Consider the following 23,073-nt stretch of genomic DNA (forward strand, 5'->3'; position numbering starts at 1 on the left):
TGGGGACATCTGCCAGTTGAGCTGTGATTATTGAATTATTACTATGCCAGCCTGTGTTAAATGTTTTTGACAGATGTCCCCTCGAACAGGATAGGTTTAATTGCCTCCATGTGTAATGCTGATTTTTAATTTTAACATGTTTCCAAAACCTATGTCCCGTGACATGGGGGAAGGGACTTTGCAGATGTGATGCACTTACAGCTTTGAGCTGCCTTGTTCATCAAGCGTTATGCTAGTGGGCGCCTTGGAGCCACAAGGCTCCTTTCAAGAGAGATAGAAAGAAGAGGATGCAGCAACAGAACCCAAGATTGGCACGAAGTGCCACGAAGCAAAGGAATGCTGGCAGTCTCTGCAAGCCGAAAAGGTGAGGCATTGAATTCCACGGGATCCTCCGTCCAGCAGGCACTCAGTTCTACCAACACTGATTGCAGAGTTTTGACCTCCAGATCGCCCATTCAGTAAAGCTGTGCTGTTTCAAGCCATCTCCTTTTTTGTGGTACTGTGTGACAGGAGTGTCTTAGTGGAACGAGAAATAATAGTTATAAGAAAAACCGCAGAAATGGGTGGCCTATGCCAACAGAAATGTCCACAATGTAGGGGCTCGGAATCCAGAAATAGGTGACTGGCTGGGAGGCTGCCCTTCTCTGTGGCTTTGCAGAAAGACCCTTCTCAGTGCTGCTCTGAGTCGCTCTGCATGTGGCTTGGTGTCTCTTTCCCCCATCTCTGCTCCTTGATTCCTTGTTTAATCTTTTATACCTCAAAAGAGACGGACTTAAAGCACATCTTATAGAACCCAGCCTCATTTACCTAACAAAGATAGCCCACTCCCCAGTGGGATTATAACCACGAGCAAAAGCGTTCGTACTTGCAAACATATTTTTAGGAGGATAAGATTTAATCCCTAACAAGGAGTGAAGAATACCACCGAGCTATGCAAGTAACTGTTTTTTTTTTCCTGGATTCCCTGTGCCTCCAGCCCTCATATGCACCAGTGTACAACCTCTGCCCTATCCAGCCCTGCAAGGTAGAATTCGGATCATGGTAGTTGGGGGGAGGAAGCATCCAGGATCTGGGGGAAAGCTGTGTTCTTCACCGGTACTACTTCGCACCCTGACTGACCCATCTCCTCTCCTAAACCCCTCTATGAGGGGATCTCCAGTGGTCGACACTTGGGCCTTGGGTCTCCACTCTGCACTTCCCCCTTCATTCAATATGGTATATATATATATATATATACATATATACACACACACACACATATATATACACACACACATATATATACACACATATATATACACATACATATATTCTTTTTTATGTGTGCATGATTCCTTATACCTGGTCCCTTGGGCACCTCGTGATCGCACTGGCTGGTGTGCTTCTTCCATGTGGGCTTTTTTGCTTCTGAGCTAGATGGCTGCTTGTTCACCTTCAAGCCTTTAGGACCCCAGACACTATCTCTTTTGATAGCCAGGCACCATCAGCTTTCCTTGCCACATTTGCTTATGCACTCATTTGTCTTCAGCGATCCTATCATGGAGGTGTGTAGCCAATGATATGATGATATTTTGTTCTTTGATGCCTGATAACTGATCCCTTTGGGACCACTCGATCACCCAGGCTGGTGTGTTCTTCCATGTGGGCTTTGTTGCTTCTGAGATAGATGGCCGCTTGTTTATCTTCAAGCCTTTAAGACCCCAGTCACTATCTCCTTTGATAGCTGGGCACCATCAGCTTTCTTCACCACATTTACTTGTTCACCCACTTTGGCTCCAGCAGTTGTGTCGGGAGAGTGAACATCATAGAGTGCCAATTTAATAAACGAAATTATTCATGCATTGAGGGAGTGCTTGAGTAGAGGCCCAAGGTCCTTCAGCCACCTTAAGATTAAACCTATAAATGTAGACGCTTAGATCTATTTCCCCATCCTCATATATATGTTTGCATGTACATGTCTTTGTCTAGACCTCCATAAATGCCCCTTGACTCCCAGCTCCTTCCTCCATCTCCCTTGACTTTCCTCCTGCCCCACTACCATGCTCCGTCCCCACCTGGGCTACAGCTATACCTCTTCTCTATGCAACCTTACCCTTGATCGTTCCCCATCAGGCCTGCCACTCCCCCCTCACTACCATTTTGGGTCCCATGTTGTTCCCTTGTCCCTGTGTTTGTTAACACCACTTCTTTACCCTATGCAAGTAACTTATTTGAATGAACGGATGAGTGACTACATGGATGGATGAACCACATTTTGAGGGCCCTAGGTAGAGTATGGTTCTGCGTTCAGTAACAATTGGCTGGGTCAAGTGGAGCCCATCAGTCCGTGTCTCCAGACTTTCAGTGCATAGCTGAAGGCATGAAGTCAGAAAAACCAGGGCTGGCGACTCTGCTCGGCAGCTGTCTCCCCCCGTAAAGAACTGCCGTCTTGGGAAGCCACAGGGGCAGTTCTGCACTGTCCTCTAGGCTCTGGATCAGTCGGCATCAACTTGATGGTGGTGTTTGTTTTCTGTGTTGTTTTAGAGTCCTTCTGCCGCGGAAGAGGTGACATCCGTAAGCCTTTCATCTATACCTGCAAGTGGACACAGCCTCCTGAACAAGGCCACTGTGAGGGCCCAGTGCGCTCTAGTCTAGTCACACGTGCTGAGATTCTGACCTAGGTTAATCTGAGTGAGTGATAACATATAAATGAACGTTATCTATGCCACGCCACGCGCAAAACTGGATACAATGCAATTTTCCCCAATTATGAAAGTCAAGCACTGCATAATGACAAAGCCAGTGAACCGTGAAGACTGACCGCCACACAGTGGGGCTGCTTTGGCTGCTCAACAGAAGAGAATACACAATGGACGGCACAAGGTCTAGATCACACAAGTGAGAAACCATGAGAGAGCCACAGAAACACACCCTGTGGACAGCACTGGATCACCCTTTAATCCGTGTGAGGCGCTCAGGATGGGCTTGGCCCACTGAAAGCTACTACTAGGATGCTTTCTATGAGCTCTATGAGAGAAGCCCTAGACCAAGCGCCTTCCTGACAGCCAACGGGAGAAATGGACGTTTCCCATGGACGTGATGCGGGTCACTGGCCGCTTTCAGGAAGACCACAGTTGGACCACCTGGGTCAGGGGGCTGGTGATATTCCATCATAGGACCAAAGCGATTCCCCAGCTCTTACCCCAGACCTAGACTCTGGTTTCCGAGCAGTAGTAACTAATGCCATTGCTGCCAGGCTCTGACCCATGGGGATCCTCTGTACACCAGAATGGAAGACCCCACGGGTCCGCGCCAGGCTCACAAGTGTGCCCATGCCCGTGGGAGCCACTGTGTCCCCCTCTTGTTAAGGGCCGTCCTCTTTGTCGCTGCCACCCCACTTTACTATGCACCTTGCAGAGTCTCTCGTAAAAAAAAACAACATTGCATTCCATAGTTCAATCACTTCCCCCACAGTCAGTTTCAAAACATCTTCTTTCTCTTGAACTCCTTGATATCAGTTGCCCTTTATTCCTGCCCCCCAGGACGCTTTGGTTTTTAAAATTTATTTTGCCATATCTTACATCATCCAATATACCCGTTACATACAATTCTGTTGTCCGCTCCCCCCCAAGTGGGGTTATACAGTCATAAGTCCTATCAGCTGCCCCCCTCACCCACCTCTCTTCCCATTCCCCCAGGGAACCATTACTCCTGTTACTGTTTCTGAAGGGTTATCTAGCATGGCTTTCAGGTATCGAATTATCTTAATTATACAACTAAACGTACACAAGCAATCTCTTTTGCTTCTATTCGCCCTGTTTACAAAAAAACAACAACACAAAATATCCTATGGCCTCTGAGCCAATCCTGAATCACAGAGACCCTGTAAGACGGGGCAGAATTATACATAAGGGTTTGAAGAGTGTCATCTTTATAGAACCATTTGATCCCATCCTTCTCCAGTGGGCAGCTGGCAGGTTTGAACCGCTGACCTCTTGGCTAGTGGTGTGCACTTAAGCAACGTGCTCTACAGCCATATTTGGAATCCTAAAGTTTTTCCCACAAAGGTGACCTCCCTTGGACTTACAGCCATTCAGCAATGCTTCCTTTTCTCTTATTTCATAAACATTTGCTAATGGTACCAATGACCTCCAGGAGCCATTTAGCACATGCTCCTCTCCCATTTTATAGATAAGGAGCCAAGGCGCATGAGAGCAATGACTGAAGCAATCCACTCTGCAAAGCATTAATTCAAGTTAATAACTACCTTCTCCCTAGAGAGAAGAGCTAATTTCCCCAAATGAATAGATTGGGTTATGCAGAGGAAATAGTCCTAAAGCACCTTTAAAAAAAAAAAAAGTCTTCTGTTTTTCCAAGTTGCTTCCCGTTTCAGAAAATGAATTCTGATGATAACGTTAAATATCTACCCGACAGACATGGCCAATAGCTGTGGGAAGATTAGACTCGGATGATCAAAAGAAGACAAGAGCCTGGATGCAATGGAGCCACAGAGAGCACACTGGGAAAACTCTAGAGCCATGCTGAATTATTTAGTTCTAATAAAGCCTCCTGTTACCTGGGAGCAGAACAAATGACTCACATTTCAAATGCACATAACTCTTTCAAGAGAAAAGGACCATTTACTGTCGAATCAACTCCCATTTCTACTTAAAACTGCAATTTTCTACTGCAGATGTAATACTAGGGGAGAGTCAAAAGCTAGCGAGCTAAAATCCACATCTGAATTTAGCTCATCAGGACAGGTGGATGGATGGCATTCATTTCTGGGAAAAGACCACTATCACCACACCACCACTTGCTACCACGGAGAAGACTCTAGATGTCAGTGATTCTGTCTTTAGTCAGAAGCTCACTCCAATCTCCTCAGAGGTAACTTAAGGTAACCGCCGGCACTCCTTTCTTTTCTTTTTAAAATTGTTTTATTGGGGCTCTTCCAACGCTTATCGCAGTCCGTCCGTCCGTCCATCCATCCATCCATCCATCCATCCATCCATCCATCCATCCAGTCGAGCACATTTATACATGTGTACCCATCATCTTTCTCAAAGCATTTTCTTTCTCCTTGAGCCCTTGGTAGCAGCTTCTCATTTTTTTCACTCCCTCCCTAGACCCCCTCCCTCATGAAACCTTGATAATTTATAAATTATTATTTTGTCATGTCATACACTGTCCGATGTCTCCCTTCACCCACTTTTCTGGTTGTCTGTCCCCACTCTCTGCAGTGAGGGTGGCAAACAGTTGCTTAGGTGGTGTTGAGCTGATAACGTTAAGGTTGGCAGTTCACACCCACCAGCTGCTCCTCAAGAGAAAGATGAGGCTGTCTGGTCACAAAGAGGTACAGTCTCGGAAACTCTCTATCAGGTACCTAGGAGCGAAGATAGACTCCGTGGCAGTGTTCTGTTTTGTTGTGGTTTTGGGTTTTGCTGTTGTTTGCTTGTTTCAAGAACCAACTCTTTAGCACCCAGCCTTCTAAAAGTGAAACATGCCTACACTTCTAAGTTCCATAAATTATTTTCTTCTCCATCAGATTCCCCACAAATATTATCTTATATAAGTCAGGCTGTGACGAAATGACCAAACACAGACTCAAGAATTCATGTCTATTAGTGAGAAGCTATCCTGACTAGCTGGTTCACTGTGGCCACCTCCCTAAATCTACTTACTCTCAGACCAATACCTAGGACTGTGGAATGGGCACCACAGATTGGTGTCTACCTTCTTCCTGTCCTGGGCTTTTGAGTTTTCCATCAACTTCAGTAGATGCTGAGTTTCTGTTTGTGATTTCAAATGATTCTCCTCAGTCTAAATTTATTTATAGGCTGTCTAGTTTGCTTCTCCCATAGTTCCCATTATAACCCTACCCAAGCCTTCGCTCTGTACCACAGAAACTCAACTGAAACTTGCCCGGCATGAGAGCAAAAGGCAGGCCTCCACTGACACACAGGTGGAAGCTGCACCTGAAGGGCCCTGGCCGGGAATCAAGCCAGGTGGCCCACATGGCAGGTGAGACTTCTACCATGGAGCCAGCATGGCTCGCCTTTTCACTGTGAATGATTATGATGGAATAACTTACACAGAGGTGTACATGATGCCCTGAACCAGAGCAGATGGGATGGTTTGGATTGTCATTTTGAATGGGTTAGAAATGATCCAACCATTAAGATATGGCAAATTGGAAACAGATTTGAGAAGATGTACCAAAACAAAAGCTGGGCAGGAAAAATGACCACTCAATGGCATGGAATATAGACCTGGAAGAGATGCAGTGAGTCTTTTCAGAGCCTCAGCTGAGCAGAAGATTTGGTCGGTATGCATTGTGCATGCTGTCTAGTTTTCTAAGAAGTATGTCAGCTTTCTATGGGATAGATCATCATTTTCGCAACCCAGCTAGAGTCACAGTAAACCCACACTTTATAAATTAGAGTCTAGGCTAGTGTCACGCTATTAAGCCACAACGGAACCACAAAGAAGCCATCCAAAGCCCTGCCTTGGCCCACACTTGCCTTTTCTTTATTGACCCCTGGGCCCTGGAGAACAGAGTTAGAGAATGCTAAGAACATGGGCAGAGTTCTTGGCAGAGAGTAAGGGGGAATCGGTGTACCTGACAGACCAGTATATTAACGGTTTCTTCTTTCTTCTGCTCGGGAGGTCCTTGACTCTGTAGTAGATTCCGTACTGTCTCTTCCATCCTAGGGGAAGAAATGAAGAGTTCCTTAGAGCGGGCCTATTAGCGTAGTCCTGCCCAACTAGCAGAAATAGTTCCTTAGGGTGTCTTTGCAAAGTTTAAACCACGAAGCCCTCCCCAACCCAACCCCCATGGTTGGTTGTTGCGTCTCTTGTTTTCATTCCCTATCTTAAGAATCTACTGTGAAGCTCTTCCAAATTATTCTTCGAGAGGCCTCTGGTTCTCTCTCTCTCTTCACTACCTAAGCCCTCATCCAAGGCCTCCTGTACCTGCACTCATGCAAACATCTCGCAAGATGTTTCTTCTTCACTTCCAATCGCTCCCTTTCACAAAGAATCACGTGTTCCAATTCATAGGCCTATGCGCGGGGGGTGGGGGGTAGGCCGGACACTGCACTGGTGAGAAAAGTACCAGACCATGGGATTTTGCCCATCTTAATAATGAACTTGCTCTTTCTTTGAGGGTAGGAGGGACTGTCTGATGAGAGTTTCACACGGAAGCCCACCCCATCGCCCCTACAGTCCTCACCTTGCCCCCTCAAACTTCTTTTGTTTCCCGAACTCAAAGGACATTTCCCAGGACCAGAAGTTGAGTCCTTCCAATATGCCACGACCGAGAAAACGATATGGGGGGATCAAAGAACACAGCACGCTTCTGGAAGGAGTGCCTTCAGAGGTGCACATACGTGGATGGAGGATGGGTCAAGTAACAATAGCCTCACACATTGATACTCTATTTAGTAAAGGTTTCTAAGGGGTCAGAGAAATATATATATTTTAATTACCCTCTTATACTTTGATACAATGTCATCACATTCACCGTCATGATGTCAGACATCCATTTGAATTTCAAAAAAAATCAAATTTCAAATTTAGTGGAAATGACGTGAATGAATTCACACTACTCTCAGTGGCCTCCTTTCCACAGGAGCACATAGAGCTTTCCTTCGCTCTCCTCCACGGCTCCTTGACATGCGCCAGTGTCAAGTAAATATTTAACCGGTCCCCTCCTGAAGGAATCCTAGCATTTCAAACTTCTGTCACTTCAAGCAACATAAACCTTTGTGGACCTATGTCTGTAAACATCTTTGGCTGGTTCCGCAGGTTACATCGTGCATGCTTATAATCCTGTTTGTTTTTCAAAACTGATTTCGAGTGGCTTCCCATTTCCCCAAGATCAAGAGCGCAAAGCACACTCCCTTTCATGTCCCCATATTGGCTCACACTCTCACTGCTTCTTGGAATGCCGGCTCCCTTCCTTCTTCCCCCCGGTACCACCCGGCTGTCAGAAACCACCTCAAGTCCCGAATCCTGAGCGGCCTCTTTGGCTTAGCACTTTGACGTCCTATGATCACGACAGTTCATATGATTTGCTCCATCATTTAAACACCTCTTACCTTCATGTGCGAATACTTCACATATGCACACATGCTTGTCTTCTCAAGGAAATGATCATCTTTTCTATAGGGTAGTATCATGTATTCCTAAGGTCTCTCAGTTATGGATAAAGTAAGTATTCACTGGGTTCAATCCTTCATTAATTCATATTTTCAAAAAGGGGTAAGCCCTTCTTCTGAGACAGGCATTCACTGTGCGCATGCAGACTGTGCTGGAATGGTCTTGTCTTTGGTCCATCAATGAGGATTCATGGGCCAGACCTTTGGGAATGGGAGTCCTGAACAAAATGCCTGGAGAGCGTCCCCTTTCCACCCTGAAACCTGTGTTTCAGTGGCTCACTATAATACTAATCTGAGTCAAAGCAGAAAAAAAAATCAGGCTGATCCATTCTCTCCTTCTTCAAAGGTTTTCTAGTGTGAAAAATTAAGAGGTCTAAGGGTCTGTAAATCTCCTTAAATATTAAGGTCATTACAGTGGCCAGGGTCATTTAAACTGCCAACCTTTCTCATACGGCACCATGCTACTTATTGGCTGAGTAAAGAACTTGCAGGTGAATTGGACTTATCCAAGCCTATCTCCTTAATGAGGAATCTCTGCCTTCACAGGTGGTGCCAGGACTCAGGCGGCTTTCAGGAAGATGGGCAAGCACTGGTCATGAGCGCTCAGGGGGCTGCATCCTGGAAAGCAGGGCGTGCTTGGCTGATATTTCACACCGTTATGTTCCTAATGGTGACAACTCCAACTCGGAAAGCATATCTACCTTGTCGCAGAAATAGCTTACCTATGAGTCATTATAATGTGCTTTTAAAATATCATTACGGCGATTCCGTCCGTGAGAATGCTGGGGCACAGAGAGGTTAAGGGTGTTACTGGTAAGTTGAAGATCAAGTTAGGATGAAATCTTGCGATTGTGTAAAACCAGCAGTCTCTTTGAACTAGACCTCACACCTGAACAGGAAGGAGATTTTAAATGACAAGTGATTTAACTCCTAATTGGAGTTCCTTTAGGGGATGATGCTGAGCCCCAGAAGGCAGCCTTGAAATCAGGAGAAAGCTTGACATCTGGAAGACAAAGCCCAAGAGCATGCCACACAGTAGACGTGCCTCCAATGGGCACAGCTTCTGAAATAAGCGATCAAAGGCAACTTCTCGTTTTCTCTTTCATTCTATGTAGACAGAGATCTCTCCAGTCAAACTGAAATGCCCAGGATGCTCTCCTGAGTCTACCACAAAAAGGGAAATGATCATGGTGAACCGCAAGCCTTAGCTCCTGAAACATGACTGGACCTTCTCCTCGCCTGAAGGCAGAGGCCAAAGGTCTTTACATTTCTGTTCTCATTTCACTAATATTCATAAATGGCTGCCTTAGATGGTAGCCCGACAGCTAGAAACCAGTTAAGGTAAAACCGTGGCCATCTCTTCTTGCAGAAAGTTAAAATGCTATTCTGCCTCAGAGCATATCTTGCTGAATTATCTCTTCTGTGTAATTAAAAGTTCTCTATGCAAGTCGCTGGATCAAAAAGAAAACCCACTTTTCACCTTTCTCTCTTCTTCTTGGTTTTATTCTTTGAAAAAGTAAAAGAAATTGCGGGGGCGGACGGGAAGTTGGTTTAATAGAGTCTCCAGCAGGCCCAGCATCCTCCGAAACACTGTGAACACGTTCCTGGCACGACGTTATGATGAATTAAGCCCAATTACATTCTCAGCCCACAGCTTGGAACAGAGTTGCAGGGACCCCGCACAACCTTTCGTAAAAAATTAAGTTGCCTCATCTTTGCATAACCTTTATGAATCTGGTCACGGTGACAATGTCTGACACCGGATGAGAATATAACATTATTCAATTCCAGATAACATCTCTTATTAATTATCATCTAGCCAACTCCCGACTGATTTCCCAAAAATCACAGACTGCTCAGCATCATCCATTGGCGGCTGAGGCCCCTGACATTTTGCTGTGTTTGACGAGTCTGTTAGCTGATGTCGGAGGGTTTGCATTACAAGCTGAATGCAGAAGGCTCTGCCATCCGTTTCCCAAATGTGACTAAACAGAAGCCAATTCCTCCCCCCAGTTCAGGCCTGGGAAGAGCTGATATTTCACTTATTTTTCTTAGTGGCTGATTGATGTCACTTACCCTTAAACACTGACCTTAATTAATGTTTTCGAGTTCACTTACTTTTTTCATTTGAGATAAAATAATTTTTTCCTTTAGACAAGTGAAGTAGCTGTCACAACTAAAAATAGACCATCATTGTATTTTGTGGTCTATAAGTTCCAACTATAAAAGGTGAGCTTTTTTTCCCCTTCAAGTTTAAGTACTAGGGAAATCAGCGAAAATAAACAAAAACGCATATATCAGCATTATGCCTCAGGTGGAAGAAACTCTATTTTATTAAAAATAGATGCCATCTTATGAAAGGTTCATCATTTAAACAATAAATTCTAGGAAGGGTCTGGTGGCACTGAAGAGTGTTGGTTTCAAAAGGGCACTTAGATTTGTGAAATTAGTAAATTAAACAATAATGCATTAAATAAATAATAATTTAAACGTCACACGGGGTGGGATCAGTCATTCTGTAGGAAACCCCCCCCCCACCCCATTTCAAGAGTGTTGACTTTAGGTTTACATTCCACACAGGAAGATGTTTCATCCTCAGGAAGGGTGGTGCCCTGACAGCAGCGGCTTGACTTCTTTCCCAGCAAGAAGCCACCCTGTCGTTCATTCACGAAGGCACCCTTTTATTCCTAATAGTATCCATAGCTTTCTTCACAGTCAAAGAACATGATTTGGGTCCTGAAGGCCTTGATTTGCTGACGAACACAAGTACTATCAGAAAACAGGACACTGGGAGGCACTAGGAACTGGCTTGGTTTTGGTTCTTTCTAGCAACCTAGGCATTAAATGTGGGTTTTTACATGTCCCTACTTCCCACCCAAAATCTAGTCCTTCATTTTGCCTAGTGACACTCTCAGAACCTATCACAATATTAGACTCAACTGTTCCTTTTTGGATCCTGATGATCAGATCCTCAAGTTAGCATCATTTCAATTTCTGACGAAGACAGAGTAAATAAAATCAACACAGAAAGTTGTTCCTCTAGACTCACACTGATGACTGATGGGACTCTTTCCAAGGAAAGCTGGTTGCAGTCATATTTCTATTTGTAAGAAATCCGTGTATGTGCTATTTTCCTACATGTCCTCTCACATGTTAACAAAAATATATGCTAAGAAAACAACAAATTCAGCAAATGAGCCATAAAGCTACTCAATACGCTCTTACATCATTTTAGTCAAGTGAGAGGCTACCGTCCTGAAAAACCAGCAGGCATAAAACTCGAATTAATGGTAGACATGTGCATGAATCTAGGAGGAAATATATGGAGGACAAGGGACCTGGTGGCCCTGTTGGTTAAGCATTGGTCTGCTATCCTTAAGGTCCTCCATCCAAACCCACACGATTCAAACCCGCTTTCTCTGGGGGAGAGAGAGGAGCCTACCTTTTTCCCATGGAGATTTACAAAGGCTCAGGACGCACGCCTACCTAGGGCCACAAAGAGCTAAATGAACTCAGTCGCAGAGGGCTTGTTTAGTTAATTTTGGCACGACATTAAGGAAGGCAGCCTGGTGTCAACCGAAAGATTGGTTGTTCAAACCCACCAGGGCTCCATTGCTGAAAGGCGTGTCTGCCACCTTAAAAATGACAGCCTGGGAAACTCTGTGAGGCAGTTCCGCTCCATTCTGTTCCGTTCTATTCCATTGTTACGATTGAACATCCACTTAACAATGAGCTTGGTTTTGTTGTTTTTATTTTGTTGCTGTACTTTACTGAGGGAGGAGACCCTCAACCTAACTTTGAAATGTATTGAGAAGGTGAGTGGATCGGAGGACCGACAGGTGACTAAATCTACAGTCAACACAGGTGCAGTTTTGTCAATTCCAACTCACGGGGGCGTTAGAATAAATGATCCTCCATAGGGTTTCCATGGTAGTACTACTGCACACGCAGATCATCATTGCCACTGGCTGGGTTTAGGCCGTCACCTTCCCTCAATAGCCCAGCACCTCACTGCTTGTACCACCCAGGGAGCCTTAGGTAGATGGCCAGGCAGTAAAGCAAGTATAATGAAGAATGAGATGCTCACTGTTAAATTCTTTCAACTTTACTGTATGTTTAATTTTTTTTTAAAAAAACAACTTACTTATGAAATTAAGGAGACAGCTCATCTCTCATAAAAAAAAAATTAGCCTCTCAGCAGAAGAGGGGCAGACTGCTCTCTGGCACCCACATCAGACTTGACCGGAAAACACTCCTAAAGGTCAATTATTTACAGGCTTTTCTCTTTTTTGTCATTTTTTTTTTTGGTGGTGGTGGTTTGTTTTCTTTTGTTGCTTTCTTTTGCTCTGCTTTGTTTTTGTGCATATTATTATCTCTGCAGATCTATTTAGATAAGATAGGCTGGATAAACAATCTGGAGGAGAAAACAATGGAGCCAATGGTTCCAGGGGGACATGGGAGATGGGCAGAGGTGGGAAAGGAAGTGGTGTTAACAAACCCAGGAACAAGGGAACAGCAAGTGTTCCAAAATCAGGGGTGAGGAGGGTGTAAGAGGCCTGGTAGGGCTTGATCAAGGGCAATGTAACTGAGAGGAATTACTGAAACCCAAATGAAGGCTGAGCATGACAGTGGGGAAATAGAGGAAATAGAGGAAAGAACTAGGAGGCAAAGGGCATTTTTAGAGGTCTAAATACAGGCATGTACATGTGTAAATATATTTACATATGACAATGGAGAAACATATCTATGTGCATATATTTATAGGTTTAGTATTAAGGTTGCAGATGGATATTGGGCCTCTACTCTAGTACTCCCTCAATGAGAGAACACTTGTTCTATCAAACTGGTATTCCATGATGCTCACCTTCCCAACATGATTGCTGAAGACAAAGCAGGTGCAAAAGCAAATGTGGTGAAGAAAGCTGATGGTGCCTGGCTGTCAAAAGATATAGTGTCTGGGGCCTTAAAGGCTGGAAGGTAAACCAGCAGCCATCTGTCTCAGAAGCAACAAAGCCACCTGGAAGAAGCACACCAGTCGGTGTGATCATGAGGTGTCAAAGGGATCAGGTATCACACATCAAAGAACAAAAAGTCTTATCATTCTAAATGAGAAAGATTGTGGAGTGGGAACCCAAAGCACATCTGTAGGCAACTGGACATCCTCTTACAGAAGGGTCATGGGGAGGAGACAAGCCAGTCAGGGTGCAGGATAGCAAAATGCTTCCTCCCCCACCATGGTCATGATCCCAATTCTATCTTACAAATCCAGCTACACCAGAAGATGTACATTGGTACAGATAGGAACTAGAAACACAGGGAATCCAGGACAGATGATTCCTTCAGGACCAGTGGTGAGAGTGGCGATACCAGGAGGGTGGGGTAGAAAGGGAGAACATATCACAATGATCTACATATAACCTCCTCCCTGGTGGACAGACAACAGAAAAGTGGGTGAATGGAGATGTCAGACAGTGTAAGATGTGACAAAATAATAATAATTTATACATTATCAAGGGTTCATGGGGCGGTGGCGGGGAGGCAGGGGAAAATGCGGAGCTGATACCAAGGGCTCAAGTAGAAAGCAAATGCTTTGAGATTGATGAGGGCTACAAATGTGCTTCACACAATGGATGTATGTATGTATGGATTGTGATAAGAGTTGTAAGGGCACCCAATAAAATGATCTTCAACAGAGGGCTGATGTATTCCGTCTGGTTTTGTAGGTGTGTGCAGAGGAAGGAGAGGAGGCTATGGCACCGTCTACATATGCAGAGAAGCTCTGTGGCTGCAAGTTTGCAGCCAGTATTTGCACCTGAAGGTCTGGAGGTTTGGACAGCTCCTGGTCTGAGATGGAACATGACACTCTGATGCTCACCTTAGCTTCTGCTGGCTTCTGACCCATGAATCCTTGCCACCTCCTCCACGCAGGCTGCTGGCCCCCAGGGCCTCCGTCAGGCTTTGCCACGTGGCTTTCATTGGCTAATTTTCAAAAGCTCATAAGCACGCCTCTCTTCCTAGTTCATCTTGGTCTAGAAGCTCAGCTGAAACCTGTTGGGCATCATTGTTGCAGATGAGCCTCTACTGACAGGTGGGTGGCTTGGTGGCTGTGCTTGAGGCACATTGGCTGGGAGTTGAGACTGGGTCTCTGGCATGGAAGGGGAAGATTCTATAGCTGAACCACCACCACCCTCCAGAGGGCACCCTCCCAACCAATGCCAACTCACAGAGATCTCACAGAACAGAGTAGAATTGTTCTCCAGGGTTCCTGAGACTGTACATCTTTCCAGAAGCAGACAGCCTCTTCTGTCTCCTACTGAGCAACTGGTGAGATTGAGCTGCCAATCTTGAGGTTAGCAGCCCAGTACTTGCCCACAGCATCACCAGGGCTCCTGGGGGGGGGGGGGGCAGCCTGAACTACAACCCCGGGCATCCTTTCTTCCAAGTGTATGTGAGGGAGTGGTACTTTCCCAGAATGCTATGTGGAAAGTGGGGATGTAAGTCTGCCTCTGGCATCCTAGTACCCATCTCTAGAAGGGACAGTTCAGGCTCCTGCCTCTTGCTCATTGTGCATCTTTCCTTCTGCGTTCCCCCTTGCTGGGAAAAGAGTGGCTTCTCCAAACGTCTCCGATACCACGTCTCAGTTCCTCTCAACCTCAATCTCGTGGCTGACTCTGTAGATTACGGTGACTGGAGATAAAAGGCAGGGAATCAAGGGACTGAAATGATTATTTTTTTTAAAGAGCCCAGTCCCTAAGCCTTGTCTTGTTGCTTGATTGATCGTGCTTTGCAGAAGTTTAGTATTTCTTCCTCATTCTCTGAATTCCCAGGATGAGTTAGGTACGCGGAAGAGCGAAGCAAGAACTCACCGCGAGTTCGCAGGAAAAGAGGAGACTGTGTTACAACCACTCTACGGCAGGTGATCTCTGGCTTCATCTTCACAAGCACGCAGTGTATGTATTATAATATCGATTTTGATTTTTGTTTATGTACAGATGCACTTATTTATTTGGGTCTCTTGTGTGTTTCATGCTTTAATTTCTCTTTGTTCCACAGATATAAAAATTGAGGTTCCCTGTGGGTCATTTTTCCCCCAGTAAACAGATACTTTTATAATAGAAAAGAAACATCTGCCAGCTTTCCCAAGGGTCTACTCCACACCGGGAGGACCCACGGGATCACCTAGGGAAAAGGGAGCTTGGAAAAGTGGAGACACGCGTGCTAATGACACCCCGGATGATGAAGCAGTAAAACTCCCCAGCTCTTACTCCAAACCCAGGACTGCTTTCCACGAAACCAATGTTCGATTCCAACGCTTGTGTTCTTTTGCTGTTCTGCTACTCCAGCGGTCAAGCCAACAGCAGGGCCAAGCTGCAGTTTGTGTGGCTATGGACCGGCACTGCTGCCGCATTGTGTTCCCAGCTGACGGCCGCATCGACCCGGGGTTTTACTTTAGTTCTAAAGCACATCTGCTCCACTTGTAGTGTTGTTGTGAGCAACCGGCCGTCTCATTGGCCCCAACTCATGGCAAACTCCTGCACAGCCAACTGAAACACTTCTCTTTCCTGTGCCCGGCCCAGCATCCGTTGCAGATGAGATCATTAGGACACACGGGGTTCTCACTGGCTGTCCCCTGGCAGCAAATCTCTTCTTACTCCCTCTGAGTCGGGGAAGGCCCATGGAACTTCTTCCCAGTCCCAGACCATGCAAACCCAATGCTGACAGGTGCGTGGGGACTCCACAGGAGATGCAGTGGATGATAACCTGACCAGAGTGCCTACAAGAAAACAAGAATCCTTTCTTTTCAATATGATTGAGATGATTCTATACACGGGTTCATACATTTCAACATCTGCTCTTTTTAGGACTTTGATTATAGCCCGATACCCAAGAAACACTTGTCGATAGTATCACCTGTCAGAAAGCGGTGATGTTCCTGGCAGCCAGTGAGGTAGTCATGGACTTGCCACCAGAGCTCTCTCCATTCCACACACCTGCCAACCCGGACAGCTCCTGTCCTCCAGGGAGACGCCTTCCTTAGTGCTTCCTTAAGATTCTGTGCTGCCCTCCGTCACCGCACCTTATGACTGATCTCCAAGTTTCTTGAGGTCGATTATCCCATCTTGATTTCCATTCCCAGCAGCGCAGCAGAGCTGTTGTTCCCGAGCAGGCATGCCACGGATGCTCCTGGAGGGCATCACAGAATCTATTTTCTCTTTTGTTTTTCGCATTGAGTCATTTCCTGATGCCTTGTGTGTTCACTGCCTTGTAGACCCGTACGCAGTTAGCTGAGCAGAGTGCAGTGACAGGTGGGAGAGGGGGCTTAAGATGCAGGGCCCCTGGTCCTTGGTAAACCTACCACACATCTCCCAGAAATAGCCTCTTGCTCTTCTTGTCACCAACCCCCACCTGGTGATTTGCTCTCCTGCGTGGCTGTGTGTGTTTCCAGCATGCTGGATGCTAGGCCACTGGTATATTTCAAGTAAAAGCAAGGACCCCCATGGGGGACACGTTTCAGCATATTTTCTACACTAAGACAGGCTAGAAAGATAGAGGTGAAGATCTGCTTCGGAACATTGGCCAGTGTGCAATGCTCTGGCCCGTGCCTGTACAGTGTCTGATCGAATGCCAGGAGCTGAGCTCCCGAGGTGGGAAGGCACTCGAAACACAGCGCAGGCAACGAGTTCCAGCGAACCAACCACAGGAAGATGGCGCGGGACCAGGCCATGTGGCCTGGCTTTCTGTCGCTCCTGACTTAGGACCAGCTTCCTACATCCAGTCTTTAGTTTGGACCCGACCACGGCCAGCCTTCTGGCCAACTAAATCCTAGTAAGACAGCCTAGGGCCTGTGGGAGAGAAGACTGCAGACTTACGGACATAAAGAACACAGTTTACATTGCCTGCAAGATCTTGTGTTTAAAAGTTTCATTTCCTATTCCTCAACAACCCAATCCACTCCCACACCTTTGTTCAGTTCATGGTCCATGGCAACCCCGTGCTGGATGGGGACTGGGCTCCGTGTCTTCCTTCCCTCCTCACAGTCCAGTCCCTTGCTGCTGAGAGTATACACAGCAAAATCACACCAAGCCCACAGGCTCCGCGCATGTGACTCTGACATGGTTGCATCCTTTGAATTGCACAGCCACGCGCCCTCCTTGTAATTGCAGTGCACACAGCTCCCCCAGGTTTGGGAGGGACAAGAAAAGAAGGGCTAATTTTCCATTCCAAGAGGAAACCATTCAGCTGGAAACTTCTGTTGGTTGAGAACGAGGTTCCGCCCAACTGCACGAAGTTGCTTCTTTGAGAAATGAATTTCCTCACTTAGCAGCTGACACATCCAAGCACATAAGCAGCAGCAATCCCCAGGTCACCTGTGACTTTGAAGATCTGCAGTCGCCACCATGGCTGGAGACAGTCAACCTGCAGCAAAGGTACCCAGAGAGTGCCCTGCAATGGAGACACGGTCTAGACAAACGTTGGATGCCTGGAATTTCTTATTTCTTTCTTAGATGACATGATTTTAATTCAGCACAAGTTTTGCAAGAAGAATGCTGGTCCCCAGCATCTCCCTGCTCTGATTCACTCAGGGGGATGCGATGTCATTCATAAACAGATCGAAAGGTACCAGGCCAATTTGAATGACAGCATCATATTCACCCCGGGCCGTCTGACTGTGAGCAGAAAGCGGCAGGATGCTCTGAGGCAGGCTCTTGTGGAGCCTGGGAGCTCACTGCACGTCCGGAGACCTTTTTGGAGAGGGCAGCGCAGTCACGCCACGCTATGCACTCGGAAGCTGAGCCCCATTCCCAGCATGCAGCTGAAGACACTCCCCTGAGTATGAATGAGCAAATGTCGGGTGCTTTTGCTCAGCAGCCAGGACACAAGATCGCATTTATGGATTCATTTTTTTGCCGAGTGCATACAGATTGAAAGAGAGATAGAGATCGAGAGATGACAGGTGAGAGAGGAGAGAGAGAGAGGAAATTCCCCCAGGTCCAAATCAACAGCAGAAAGCGAACGCACACCTGCCCAGAGTTCCAGCTCTGAAATAACACTTGGAAGGCCAGCATCTACACGAGCGCCCAAGAATCCACCAGCAGTCTGTAAAATGGGCTGTTTCCTAAACTGAGCAAGAGACATTACTCTTTTTCTTTAGTTATTTTTATTAGGCTCATAAGGAGCCCCAGTGGCATAGGAGTTATAAGGTGAGCCGTTAACCATAAGGGCAGCAGTTTGAAACCACCAGCTCCCTCAAAGAGAGAAATAGGGGGATTTTTAATTCCCTTTAAGAGTTACAGTCTCGTAAACTCACACAGGCAGTTCTGCCCTGTCCTCTCGGGTCACTATGAGTCAGCATCGACTCGAAGACAAGGAGCCTGGTTTCTGAGCAATATTATCACTAGTAGTTAAAATAATCGCCCATGCCCAGTTTCACGAACTAATCCCCTGAACCAAGATTAGTTCAAAGTCTTAGTGTAAAGTATCCTAATAGAATTCTTCAAAATAACAATTTTCGCAAAGAAACTCAACCTTTTTAATTCTTTCTTTTTTAAAGGTTATTTCCTAAGAAGTCTGAAAGATATATATTTGAGTTGAGACACTTCCCAAAGAATTTGTAGTTACCAAGATTGCTGCTTTTAACATGAAGGCATTATTTTAGGAGGCAGATAGCGCTGGTCCTCTCTTGAAAAGTGGGACAGCCTTGGTGGTGTAGTGCTTAAGCTTTGGAATTCCATCCGTATGGTAGGCAGTTCGAAACCACCAGGGGCTCTGAGGGAGAAAGACTGGGCTTTCTACTCCAGTAAACAGTTACAGTCTCAGAAAGCCACAGGGGTCAGTATGAGTCATCCCTGACTCCCCAGCAGTGAGTGAAATTGGAAAGGTGGGTAGTGGGGGGGGGCAAAGGGGGTGCTTTGAAGGTAACACACTGCTGAATTTATCAGCGACCTGCAATCCTTTTTCTCACTGGTTACCAATGATAGGAATGCTAAAAATATTTTAAACGAACCTTCACTGAACACTCATTTTAATTAGAGGCTGCTACCCAGTTCTCAAACAACTAATGTAAAAACCCGAAAGAAACCTCAGTTTAAACCTTATGTTTTTAATGAAAATATTACAATTTTAGTCTTGGTAAAGGCGAAATAAAATATGAACTGAATCACCAATACTTCTCCTCTTCTGATTGGGTCTGATGAGGTGTCAAGTCCTGCCCCCAAGTCAGAAATCTATTTGGGAGATCCCTCAGGGACTTTGTTGCTTTGCTCCCCTTGCTGCTCTGTTGCACATCCTTTGTTTTGCCTCAGTGGATGTGGGATGGGGGGTGTCAGACTGGGCACAATTCCCTCACTGTGTCTCCAGTGCTGTTCTCACAGCATGGTGGGTCAGTGAGGGGATATCGTGTCTTATAGTGGGGTCCACCCTACGGTTCTCTCTGTTCCTTCTCTGTTAAGAGCAGCAATCTGGCTAGACCTGAGCATGTACTGGTACACAGAACCTAGGACAGCTAAACCCCTTAGGACCAATAATGAGAGTAGCAATTACCATGAGGGGAAGGGGAAGGTGGAGGGTGAAGGGGGAGAAAGGGGGAACTAATCACAATGGTTGAGGGAAGACAGCGGATGGTGTAAGATATGAAAATAATAATTTATAATTTATCAAGGATCCACGAAGGTGGGAGGGTGGGGGACGGTGGAAAAAGGGAGCAACTGATACCAAGAGCTCAAGTAGAAAGAAAATGTTTCCAAAATGATGATGGCAACATATGCACAAGTGTGCTGGATACAACTGATGTACGAGTGCTGTACGAGTCCCCAATAAAATGATTTTAAAAAATAAAAGACTTCTCTCCAGATGCACTGTGCTTTGGAGAGTCTGAGAAAAGACAGGGGGTGCTATGACGGACTCAAAAGGAGGTTGCCTTTCCATTTTTTAAGTTGTTTAATTAGGGGCTCATGCAACTCTTATCACAATCCATACATATGTCAATTGTGTAAAGCACATCTGTACATTCATTGCCCTCATTATTCTCAAAACGTTTTCTCTCCACTTAAGCCCCTGGCATCAGGTCCTCATTTTCCCCCTCCCTCCCCACTCCCTCATGAACCCTTGATAATTTATAAATTATTATTTTGTCATATCTTGCCCTGTCCATCGTCTCCCCTCACCCACTTTTCTGTTGTCCGTCCCCCAGGGAGGAGGTCACATGTAGATCCCTGTAATCGGTTCCCTCTTTCCAACCCACCCTCCCTCTACTCTCCCAGTATCGCCACTCACACCCCTGGTCCTGAAGGGATCATCCACCCCGGATTCCCTGTGTTTCCAGTTCCTATATGTACCAGTGTACATCCTCTGATCTAGCCAGACTTGCAAGGTAGAATTGGGATCATGATAGTGGAGGGTGGGGGAGGGACGAGGAAGCATTTAGGAACTAGAGGAAAGTTGTAGGCTTCATCGTTGCTACACTGCACCCTGACTGACTCATCTCCTGCCCGAGACCCTTCTGTAAGGGGATATCCAGTGGCCTACAAATGGGCTTTGGGTCTCCACTCCACACTCCCCCCTCATTCTATTCCCTGTCACAGTTTTCCCTGGCTCTGCATTCCCTGGGAACAAACCCAACACCAAGGCCAGAGGGGCCACACCCTCTGCTGTCTTTCCCAGAGCTTCCTTTGCAAACCTGACCCTGAGGAAATGAAGGATTCCAGGAAATCCCTAGACTCAGTGGCAACCTCACCTTGAATTTATGCCCATCGTAAGAAAGCATGGTGGTGCCTGGACAAGGGTTGACCTTGGTGCACAGCGGCTAGTTAACCATCACCAGATCGGAACAAGGTCAGAAGCACAACAGGAAGCCCCTGATGCAAGCATCAGTTGTTGATGATTTGGCAAGGGCTTAAAGGGGGGGGCGAAAAAAATCTAGTTGGTTATGTTTAGGATAAAATTCTAGAGAAGACCGAACAGTAGCAAATACATGTTTTAGACATGTTTAGGAATACGCATTGCTACATGTCTGTGCATGCCAACAGGACCTGCAGATCCATTTGCAGCGTTTCGTCTACAACATCCCTCCAAAGACACAGAGGCGGCGCGAACCACAGCACATCCAGATAATGACATCACAGAATCCTCTCCCTGCCTCGACTCCTGCAGCCACAGTACAATTAGTCTTCTGTCCTCCCTAAGGAGAGCACTGGTAACGTGTTGGGCTGCAACCCTCATGGTCGGCAGTTCAAAACCTCCAGCCACTCCGTGTAAGTACGGCTGGGCTCTCTACTCCCATCAACAGTTACAGCCTTGGAAACTCACTCGGGACAGTTCTACCCTGTCCGATAGGGTGGCTATGAGTTGGGATTGACTCAGGGACAGAGTTTGCTTTGGGGGTTTGATTCTCTAAAGGTGCCCCGGTGGCACAGGGGGTTGCACACTGAGCAGCTGACTGTGAGGTTGGAGGTTCAAAGCCACCAGCCACTTGGTGGGAAGAAGAGGTTCTCTGCTCTTCTCAAGATGTCCAGCCTCAGAAACCTACAGAAGTCCTTCTACTCTGCCCTTTGGTATGGCTGCGAGTGGGACCGGACTCCAGGGCTGACAGGTGGGTTTGGAACTCCCTGAAGCAGGGAGGAGGGTCTGGGTGGATTCCCCTTACCAGCCAGTTGATTCAAACTTGTGGGGATCCAAAGCAGAACTGGGTCTCCTAGGGTGCCCAAGGCTGTGAGCTTCGGAAGGGGCTGGCCAGGCCGTCCTGAGTGTGTGTTCATACTCCCAGCCTCTCAGTGGGGAGTGAAGTGCTCATCGTGGGTGCCCCAGGCGCCCCAGCAGCTGCCTGACCTAGGCCCAGCCACGTCCACTAGCTGAGGTCTGATTCCACATATGTAAGATGGGTATTTCTTGCCAGTTCTATGGCACATTGAGAGATGTTATGAGAATTCAATGGGGCAAACTAATTTACCCACCTACCCACCCACCCGCTGCCATCGACTTCATGCCGACTCATAGTGGCCCTATAGGACAGGCTAGAATTGCCCTTTGAAAACCCAGTCTGACTCCCCCAGAGCGGGGTGGTGGTTGTGAACTGCTAACCTTGTGGATCGAGCCCATGAGTAGCCCTATGTAACCAGGATCCTCACGACCCCTTGTTTGTAATTGCTGGTGCCATCGACTCGGTTCTGAACCCGCAGGGCAGGGTAGAACTGCCCCGTGAGTTTTCAAGACCGTGATGTGTCCTAGTGTAGAAAGCTCCGTTTTTCTCTGGAGGAGTGGCTGGTGGTTTCAAACTGCTGACCTTTCAGATGATAGCCCAACACACAACCCTGACACCTTCAGGGATCCCTTGTGGGGCAAACATAAAACACTATTTACGATGGTCTGATTTTGATGATAAAGTTGAAGAGTGTCTTTGTTTTGTCTTCCAGAAGTGAAGGCCCTTTGAATTGTAGCTCTTTCTGCCCCGATGTCAGGGGGGGCAGGAAACAGGCTCTGTGAGAGCAGCGGCCCGTCACACTGATGATGAAGGCCTTTCTGCAGACAGTGAGAAGTCAAGCTCTCCCTCCAGGTGTCAGCCAGCGAGAGGCTTATAGGATGCATGGTTGTTTCAGCCATGGCCATCGCGTTTATGTGGGAATAAGATATTTATAACCCATTTCAGTAACTGAAAACCAAAGAGTGAGTTTCCGTTAGCATACTCATGCGTGTGGACATCTGGACAATAAAGGCACCTGCTGCCTCATGTCCCGTTATCCCAGGAAAGCCCAGTTTGCGTCTACCATCCTGGTATACCTAGGAATAACATCCTCTTGGAGGGTAATAAGTATCCCAGTTTGTACAATTAATATTATGGCCTTCCTGTTGATGGAGTAAGCCAGGCACACAGGTTGTCCTTGTGTCTCCATAGGAAGCCTTTCCCGTGAGAGTGAAAAGAGCAACGGACACGTCCTAG

General features: G+C 46.5%; 1 protein-coding gene across 1 annotated transcript in view; it reads right to left on the reverse strand.

Annotated features, from left to right (window-relative positions):
- NCKAP5 (NCK associated protein 5) overlaps positions 1-23,073 on the reverse strand; it is a 965,306-nt gene that overhangs the window by 301,133 nt on the left and 641,100 nt on the right. The window contains exon 5 of the mRNA XM_075529168.1: positions 6,602-6,689. Within this exon, the coding sequence (XP_075385283.1) occupies positions 6,602-6,689 (88 nt within the window). The remainder of the gene's footprint in view (positions 1-6,601; positions 6,690-23,073) is intronic.

This window comes from Tenrec ecaudatus, chromosome 13 (assembly GCF_050624435.1).
Source record: "Tenrec ecaudatus isolate mTenEca1 chromosome 13, mTenEca1.hap1, whole genome shotgun sequence".
NCBI classification, from domain to species: Eukaryota; Metazoa; Chordata; class Mammalia; order Afrosoricida; family Tenrecidae; genus Tenrec; species Tenrec ecaudatus.